Source organism: Orycteropus afer, unplaced genomic scaffold (assembly GCF_000298275.1).
Source record: "Orycteropus afer afer isolate SDZICR_OR568_19922 unplaced genomic scaffold, OryAfe1.0 scaffold00215, whole genome shotgun sequence".
In the NCBI taxonomy this organism is placed as follows: Eukaryota; Metazoa; Chordata; class Mammalia; order Tubulidentata; family Orycteropodidae; genus Orycteropus; species Orycteropus afer.
The window spans coordinates 2,723,502-2,733,962 of NW_006921802.1; the positions used below are offsets into that span (position 1 = coordinate 2,723,502).

General features: G+C 37.8%; 1 protein-coding gene across 1 annotated transcript in view; it reads right to left on the reverse strand.

Moving 5' to 3' along the window:
* Window positions 1-7,172, reverse strand: part of FAT1 (FAT atypical cadherin 1) — a 151,129-nt gene extending 143,957 nt beyond the window's left edge. The window contains exon 1 of the mRNA XM_007948396.2: window positions 3,905-7,172. Within this exon, the coding sequence (XP_007946587.1) occupies window positions 3,905-7,172 (3,268 nt within the window). The remainder of the gene's footprint in view (window positions 1-3,904) is intronic.
* Window positions 7,173-10,461: the final 3,289 nt, after the last annotated feature.

A 10,461-nucleotide genomic window follows, 5' to 3' on the forward strand; every position in this document is an offset into this window, starting at 1 on the left:
GGCTCTCACGGGCTTGTTTTAAGTCTTCAACTTCAACTTGCATATGAGCAGTTGATGGTCTGTTCCACAATCAGCTCCTGGCCTTGTTTTGGCTGAAGATATTGAGCTTCTCCATCACCTCTAGCCACAGATGTGGTCAATTCATGTCACTTTGAATGTGTGTTATGTGTCACTCTCCATAGTTTGGCACTCCAGAAAGGACTAACTATGCCTTTACTAAGTCTCCCACTCCAGGGCTTTGACTCATAATTTTTCCCATTCTGGTTACCGTTCCACTTTACCCAAATTTTAAACATTTTGGACTGTTCCTGTTTTACTGTATTGGCCATGACTGAATCAGCTTGAACCAGTTTGAAGCCCTACCTAGAATTAAACAAATCCCAAATTAAAAACTTCCATACCTAATTTTAGCATTTCTACTGTACAAAACATACCAAACATACCTAAAGCAACTTTATACTGTAATACCAACTGTCCTGCAGGGATTTCTAAAATGGCTTGACTGCTGATAATATATCTTATAATTCATACCAGACCAATATGTAAATATTACATTACTTTTATTCCATTTCAAAAAGCATGTAAAACATGGATGTGGATGAAGAAATACCACTTAATCTATGTTACATTTTTTTTCCTCTGTAAAGCAAGAACTACAGAATAAATGGCCTAGACATCTTAAACTTCTCCCTCATCTTTAAGTCTCAATTTTTACAATAATGCGTAGCAGTTCTTACACACTTATCAATATTAAGGAAAGTGTTCCCCACTACCCATAACCCTACCCTAATTCCTGCTTCAAAAATTATCATTGAAAAAGCCTGGCACTACTGTTTAGCTCTGAAAACTACTCATCTATTTCAGGATACCTCTTTCCTTCTTGTTTGGTTGGTGGTTTCCTGTTTTGTTTTGCTTTTTCCTCCTCGGTAGTAAGAATATCCCAATCCTTTACATTTATAGGAGAAAAACACTAGTTTCAAAATGCTTCTCTAAAAAGCAACAATAAAAATACTCTTTTTACTTAAAAGAATGAACTCAAAAGAGTGCTCATATAATTTAAGTCATCAAGGGAATGTAAATTAAGATTCTGTTTCTATTTTCTGTCTTAAATTTAACTTGTAAAAGTTATTTATATGCTTTCAAAACCTTCGAAAAAGGAAAAAAAGAGTAGGAATGACTGTCATTAAAAAATTCACAAAACACAGTTTCAGCTTCAATTATTAACTTTTAGGTATTTTTCTATATTAACATTGAAAATTCTAATTCATTTTGTACAGTATATATGACAAAAAAATATATTCTACTCTACAGATCAGTAATTACTAAACACTGTTGACTAAGCTATTTTCCGTTGAATAAACTATTATGGTTATTTTAGATGAGTGGTACAAAATCTGTAATAATTATTTATAAACACACATATATGTACATATGTTGTTACTGTTGTTGTTATGTGCCGTCAAGTCAGACCCAACTCATAGCGACCCATCCTTGGGTTTCCGAGGCAGTAATACTATGGAAGTAGATTGCCCCATCTCCCCTCCGAGGAGTGGCTGGTGGGTTTGAACTGCCAGCCTTCTGGTTAGCAGTCAAGTGCCTTAGGCACTATGCTACCAGAGCTCCTATACACACACACACACACACACACACACACATAATCACTAGAACAAATAAACACACTGTCATCAAGTCGATTTTGACTAATAGTGACCCCTTAGGACAGAGCAGAACTGCCCTACAGGATTTCCCAGGCTGTAAATCTTTACAGAAGCTAGCTGCCTCATCTTTTCCCCGTGGAGAAGCTGGTGGGTTCAAATCACCAACCTTTCAATTAGCAGCCAAACGCTTTAACCACTACTCAACCAAAGCTCTTAAGGATAAATCAAAACACATTAAAAATACTTTAATCTCCAAAATAACTAATGGAGGCTTAAGTCCTTAATTTAGGAGAACTGTATTTTTCATGTGTTGAACACCTATCAGGTTACAGGGTTCACTATGAGTGGGAATTGACCAACAGCAACTAATGGTGTTGTGTTGCACGCACCTACCAGATGTGGGAGTAGTCTCCAGGGTGGGTTTTGAGAAGGATTTATTTGACTGTGTTATACTATCTATATTCTTAATAAAAAGTTTTAATGTAACTTTAAAAAAACTCTTTTAGAATGGACATATTTATAAAGGAAATATGAATGAGATTAACAAAAATGAATTGAGTCTCACCCATGGCTGGTTAGTGCTGTCTTTCTTTCTCCACTACCATGCTCAGAGAACAGGATATTGAAAGGCAAAATATTAATTTACTCATTCATTATTTTAACATTTCCTATGCCACTTGACTGCTAACCAGAAGGCTGGCAGTTCAAACCCACCAGCCACTCCTCGGAAGGAAGGCTGGGCATTCCTACTTCTGTAGTGATACTGCCTCGGAAACCCAAGGAGGGGTCGCTATGAGTCGGGGCCGACTCAATGGCAAATAACAACAACAACATGCCACTTCTACACACGAGGTACTTTTTGCTAGGTGGTGAGGATAACAGATGCTTGAGTTAAAAGCCTTTCCTTAAAGATTTCATACTCCATCAGAAGGGACTGACATATAATTACCAAACTTGATGCCATCAAGTTGATTCCAACTCATAGTGACCCTATAAAACAGAGTTGAACTGTCCCATAGGGTTTCATCTCACCTACTTTGATCATGTTGTCAGAAGGGAAAAGTCCCTACAGAAGGATATCATACTTGGTAAAGTGGAGGATCAGTAAAAAAAAAAAGGGAAGACTCTCGATGAGATGGATTGACACAGTGGTTACAGTGTATCCAAGCATAGCAAGGATAGTGATGATGGCACAAAAGCAGGTGTGTTTCATTCTGCTGTACATGAGGTCACTATGAGTCAGAGCTGACTCGACAGCACCTAACAAAAACAACATCATAAGGTTTCCAAGGCTGTAATCTTTACAGATGACAGACTACCACATCTTTCTAATGTGGAGCAGCTGGTAGTTTCAAACTGCTGATCTCTTGGTTAGCAATACAGAACTTAATCCTGCACCACCAGTACTCCTTTTTCATGTTACTATAGTACTTGTGAAAAGCAACTGAAGGAGAGGTATGTTCAAGGTGGAAAACAAAACATACTCTAGCATGAATTGGCTGTCTTAAGGTTCTGGTTATTTAAAAAAAAAATTACTAGATTTAACAAATGCTAGCATATTTCCCATGTTATTTTACATTATCCTCACATACACCTTGAGATAAAATTTTGAGTGTCTCCATTTTATAGATGAAGAAAGTTAGATTTAAGAAGATAATGCACCTGTCTAAGAACACTCAATTAACAAATGAAAGAGCCAGGATTACAAGCCAGGCTTGCTCAGTTCAACCTTCTACCACACCCTACATCTGCCTTTCAAACAAAACCAGGATGCGATTCTAAATAAAGCAGATCACATTACAGAGGTTCAGCACAAGGTCTTCCCTGTGTGAATTGCGTAATTTTGCAGGTGTGCATTTATCTGTGAAGTGGCACCACTGTGGTGGTGGTGCTGCTGGTTGCTCTAAGTATGAATGTGCAAACATACAAGCTTGAAAAACCCTGGAAGGGCTTCTCAAAGTTACAACAAAATCACAAGGTTTCTCATAAGCATACAAACTTAGAGATTAGTATCAGTGATAACAACTGCAATTTTTCCCTATTCTTATATACATTTTTATGCCAGGTTAATCATTCAGGCTCACTGGGATCCATCTTAATGGCTGACTACACTACATAATGTACATATGTACTTCTATACTGAGCTCTAATAGACAGGAACTGTGAAGGACATATCAGAATACAGATGTTTACTTTAGCAAATAATCGAAAGAAAGATCAAGCCACAATAAGAAAAACATATTTACCTGTTTCTTCATCTATTTTGAAAACACCAACACCAGAACCATCTCTAATGGAATATCGGATCTCCCCATCTCTTCCTGTGTCCTCATCATGAGCTGATACTGTCATTACTGATGAACCAATTGGCACATCTTCTTTCACTGAACCCTTTTCCACAAAGTTGGAAAACACTGGTGGGTGTAAGTTCTCATTCACATCAATTACCTCAACTTCAACATAGCAAGTAGAAGACAGAGAAACTGGTTTTCCTTTGTCTTTGGCCCTAACAGTGAGATTATACACTTGCTTCTTCTCAAAGTCTAACTGTTGTACGATTCTAAGGGCTCCACTGAGTTTATCAACATCAAAATTTCCTTCTCCATGATCCATAAGACTATATCTCACTTGACTAGACTGACCTACATCAGGATCATAGGCCTCTAACCACATGATGATGCTTCCTTCTGGAAGGTCTTCTCGAACTTTTACACGGTAATTAGATGGAATAAACTTAGGTGGGTTGTCATTAACATCTTCTAATGACACTTTCAAAAGTACAGTGGAAAGCAATGTGGGTTCTTCTTTAGCTTGATCCCTGGCTTCAATCTTTAAATAATGTGCATGCTGTACTTCACGATCCAGAGGGTGCACAATTTTAACAACCCCAGTAGTGCTATCAATTGAAAATTTGTCCGTGTCTGTAAGAATAGAGTATATCACTTGTCCATTGGGACCTAGATCTTTATCTGTGGCTTCAACCTGGATGATTTCACTATTTATCTCCTTGTCTTCACTCACTTCAACAAAATAGCTCTCTTGTAAAAACTCAGGCGGGTTATCATTGGCATCCAGAACCGTGATATCTAGGAGACGCCAAGCGGCCTTCTGTGGTATACCAAGGTCATATACAGTAATATTCAAGGTATATTTATCCGTTGCTTCACGGTCAAGTGGAGATAAAATTTTTAGCATTCCTGTTTCCATGTCAATAATGAAGCAACTATCCTCATTTCCTCCAGAAAGAGCATAGACCAGTTTTCCATTGAAGCCAGTGTCAAGGTCAGTAGCATTCATGAAAATTATGCTGGAACCCACAGGACGGTTTTCCTTTATCTCAATACAAGGTGGGAGAGTACTTCTAAACTGCGGTTCATGAGCATTAACAGAGTGAGAATCAAAGAAAACATCCTCGGCCTCTCCCCGACTATGTAACTTATTTGCCTGCAGAAGTTTCTCCGCCAGCATTTTGGCAACACCAGTCTCTTCACATTGCAAGTTGACTGGCTTACGACTAGAAGCCACAGTTATGTTCATGAATAATGGTGTGGCAAAATTTTCTCCATCTGTAGCCGTAATTCTCAGACTGTGAAAAGACACCTTTGCCCCTAAGCCATCCATTAGCGACTGCTTTAATGACAGTACCCCAGAGCTGGGGTTTAAGCTAAACAAATCTAGTTCATTTCCAGCTTCAATCTGATATCGTACCAACTGAAGTTCATCAGCATCAATAGCAGAAACAGTAGTTATTTGCTCTCCCACACCTAGATCCCTGGGAATTGTTCCTTCACAATTTATTTTTTCAAACAACGGGGTGTTGTCGTTCAAGTTATTGAGAGTAAGTGTAGCCAGGACTTCCACTTCCCGGCGATATGGCAAGCCCCAATCTGACACTCGGATCCTTAGGGTATAAACCCGAGGCATCAGTTCATAGTCCAAGTTTTCTGAAGTACTCACAGCACCAGTGAAATGGTCAATCACAAATGGCACATGATTTAAATTTGCAATACTGTAAGTCACATATCCATTCTCACCCTCATCGGGATCTACAGCACTCACACTCATGACACTAGTGCCAACTGGCACATTCTCATCAAAAGATGCTTTGTAAGCTGTCTGGGTAAACTCAGGGGGGTTGCTATTAGCACCTAAGACTTTAACCATGACTTTGCAGGAGGCCTTTCTGTCACTTGTTGTTACTTCTAGTTCAAAATGGGATCCCTGCTGTTTTTTAATTGGTTCTAAAATGGAAATGAGGCCAGTATTGTGATTTAAACTGAATTTAGCTTTTCCAGGTGTACTTTTAAAAACATACCTCAAGTGGGAATAACTAGGTGTGGCTTTTACTATGACCACAGGTGTGTCAGGAGGAGCAAATTCACTAATTTCTGCTCGGTAAACGTCCTTTTCAAACTTGATTGGCCCTGCTTTGAAATATGGAGAAGTCACGTGAATTACTTTTACAGAAGAGAACTGGGGAGGAGTTCCTTTATCTTTAGCCTGAAGTGTCAGATTATAGCCAAAAGAATGGTTGTCCCAGTCAATAGTACCAACTGCTTTGATTCTGTATTCTTTACTCCCTGGAGAAGACCTCACTGTCCTAAACTGCTGAAGAGGGTCACCTGCCACAATGCTTAAAGAAGCTATCTCCCCATTGGTGCCCTGATCACAGTCATCTACTGTTACAAGTGCATATGTTGGGTCTCGGTCCAGTTCCGACGGTGATAATGTCACTGCTGATATCACAGGAGCACACTCATTGGCTTGTTCTACATGAATTGTTAGCTTGGCCATGCTGCTAATACCACTGCTACCATACAATTTCATCCCACGGTCCACAGCAAGAATTTCCATCTCGTAAAGTTTGGTCTCTGCATAATCAAGTCTACCAGTTAAAACTACTACACCACTGGTTGGGTGAATAGCAAATATGTCTGTTCGATCTTTAAAACTGTAGTAAAATTCTCCATTGGTTCCTATGTCTGCATCTGTGGCACTGACTCTTGCAATACTGGTCCTTATGGCTGTGTTTTCTGGTAAAGAAACACTGTACGAGGTTGGTGAGAACAATGGTCTCAAGTCATTTGTATCCAGCACCTGCACTCTGACCTTTGTCCGTGCTTCAGCATTAGTGTTTTTCTCAACTGCTTTGACTATCAGTGTGTAATGGTCTTTCACTTCTCTGTTAAGAATAGCTGTATTTCCTCCTTTGGTCCTTATTCTTAGAAAGCAAAAGTCTCCAAGAATGTACTCTTCAGCTTTAAACAGGTTTTCATTGTCTCCTGCGATGATTTTGTACCTTAATTCCCATGATGGATCCACAATGTAAATACCCATCTTTACAGGATGCCCAACGTAAGTTTTAGCTGCAGAGTTTTCATGAACAGTGACATTGTACTGGAAATGGGTAAATTGGATAGAAGTAGTCTGTTCAAGTCTTTGGCTTCCATCACTATCTCCAAAATGTTGGAGAAGGAGAAGCAGAAGTAGAAGCAAGGCCAAATGTCTCCCCATCGCTTAACTCTCAGGAACCTAAAACACAAGGAAGAGATACAAGTAATTACTTTAAGGAAATAATAAAGCCAAAAAAAGTATAATTTATTTTCTAAAAGTATTTTTTTAAAAAACCTTGCATTTTCTAAAAGGATTTTCCACCTATATGGAATATGAATAAATGCAATGGTGTGGGGCTCCAATGTAACTATCAACATTCTTTGAATGTCTAGAATTATTAAGTTTAACGTCAATTATGTTTTTTCTCCTATCTGAATTACTCAAAGTTAAGGAATCATAATGAGAATGAAATGAAAGACTCCAATGTAACAAATAAATTATATTCTTCCACAAGGCAAACACAAGCAATTATTTTAAAAAGGTAGATAATAAGCATCATTTACATTTACTTAGAAACAAAGAATGAAATGCTGTAAAGCTCACAATCGTAAAGTTACTATAGTATCCTGAGCATGCAAAGATTCCAACAACTAATTTAGGGAGAAATAAACCCTCAACAGTGGTTTTATATGGCTTTCCATAATGACAGCTTGTAACCTCATTTCAAAAGTTATCCTGAAATTATATTATTTCTTTATAGGAATGATTACGTTCACTCCCTATTGAATGTAAGGATTTACTGTCTCAAATAGCACTACATACCTATTTACAGGTATTAAAGTAATTACATCATAAAGTTTGATACTGAGGTAATTTCTGAACCACCAACATGAGCCTTAAAAAAAAAAAAAAAGTCACTTTATAAAAGAAAAACCAGAATTCAGCAGCTTGATGTAAAACAGAGCCTCTCTCTAAGTTAGCCAAACAAATCTCACTAACTACATCAATGTTTTATCACCACTGCTGTCAACAACCAGTGTTCATAGAGTGTCTACTATTTTCAAGGCACTGAACAACCTGTCACGCAGGAGGTCTCCTAATAGAAGACAAGACATACTATACACATAAAAAAGTGAAATCACGTAAGCTAACATACCTAATGGCCAAAAGAACATAGGGAGGTGGTGGTAGACACTGCAATAAGGGCAGAGGATGAAGGAAAGAAGGAACTTTAAGGATGAGTTCCCTTTAACACTGAGCTGAGGCCGGGTCAGAGGATTAGAACAATTAATTGGAAGCCAATTGCAACAAACTGCCATCAAATTTAACTTAAAAATCAACGTAGCTTCACAAAACATCCCAGGACTGTCAGTAGAAAACAGCACTGTACTCTTGCAGAATAACATTCATAGTCCTATTCGTGAAATGTGAATGCTACCAGAAGTGAAAGAAACAGCACACCAAAGGGCTGCTTTAACAGCCAGATTGAAATTAGTATGGCAGCATTAATTTACAGCATCTTAACTCAGCTACTGTCAACTTTGTACCATTAGTCATTTCACTAAGAAAAAAAAGATAAGACCTGATATGCTTAAGCAATTACAAGCTTAATTGATACTGAATCATATTTAAGTTAGGCTCATAACTTGTTCTCTGGCTAGCACATCTTCTCCTGTGCAGACAAGGTCATTAGACAAGTTTTTGGCCTCTAGGAGAAAAATGGTCATTTAAACAAAACAAGAAAATCATTTTCTCCAAAACCTATCTCTATTAATACCCCAATTCAGTCAACAGTTCTAATACTCAGGGGATTTTAATATTATGAAATGATCCAGTCATTTGATCAAAACAAATGAAAAGTTCAATTCAATTCAACCTACATGTGCTGAGAACCTGCTATGGAACAGCACTATGTCAGGTGCACAGAGAAAGATCCAAATCCCAAGGTACTTACACACTAGAAATAAAAACATATACAGAAAGAAAATGTTATAGAACACTTATGAATATGATATTAAGCATTATCTCCATCATACAATTATGTTTCAGGAGACAGTATTACTATTATTCACTTTACATCATTATTACACTAAGATGGCAGCTCTGGTGGCGTAATGCAACATCAAGGAAGTTACAACTCATAACGACCCTATGCAAAACAGAACGAAATAGTGCCCAGTCCTGGGCCAGACTCAAAGTGTTGCCATGCTTGAGCCCATCCTTGCAGCCATTGTGTCAATCCATCTTGTTGAGGATCTTCCTCTTTCTTACTGATATTTTTTCTTAATTCCACATAAAAATATCATACAGCCATTAAAAAAATAAGACAGCACTTTATATGTTGATCTGTAAAGATATCCAAATGTATTATCTGCAAAAACTAAGGTGATCTCATTTATGTTTGTAAAAAAAGGGAGGGTGGATATATTGTGTACACATGTTCATAATACATGGATGTGCTCAAATATGAACAGAATAATTCTGAATACAAATGAAACTTAACAGTGGTACTTCTGGAGAACAGGAAAGAGGGAGTGGTCACTTGGGAGAATTTTTGCTCTATACTTGTGCTTTTCTCTACTATCTGAATTTTGTACCATAAGTATGTATCATCTTTATCATTTGTTCTATGACATAATTAATTCAACAAATATTTAATGAACACTCAGTACACATCCAGCACAATTCTAGATGCTGGGGATTCCAAAGTGAACAAAACTACAAACAAGTCCTCACAAAGAATACAATTCTTGGTGGAAGATAAACAAGTAACCAGCATGTATAAGATGGTGATGATTAAACGCTAAGGTAAAAAATAAAGCAAGGCAAGAGAGACTGGGACAAAACCTGAAGAGAAAGAGAGAGAAATATGTTTAAAAGGGCCAGAGACATTTTGGGCAGAGCTTGTGCTGTGGGATGTTTAGCATTACTCCTGTCCTCTACCCACTAAATGCTTAAACATGGTGCTTCCCCCAACCTCCTGCCCAGTTCTGACATCCAAAAAAACCTCCAGGTAGTGCCAACTGCACTTGGGGTTCAATATTTCCTTGACTAGGGAACCACTGGGTTAGAGAAATGGCAAAAAGATCATTGTAACCATGGCACAATGGTTGAGGGGAGAGCAGTTAAGGGACAGATCAGGAAGGATAAATTTTTAAAGAAACTTTTAATTTTACAATAGTTTTAGGTGTACAGAAAAGTTGCAAAGATAATTTCCCCTACTTTTAACATCTTATACTAAAGTGTGGCACATCTGTCACAGCTAATGAACCAATATTGATATATTATTATTAAAGGCCATAATTTAGTCAGATTTCTTTGGTTTTTTACTTTGATGTCCTTTATCTGTCCCAGGAGCCCATTTCTTATACATCACATTTAGTCAACATGTCTCCTTAGGCTCCCCTAGACTGTAACAGTTTCTCTAACTTTCCTTGTTTTCAATGACTAACAGTTTTGAGGATAGTGG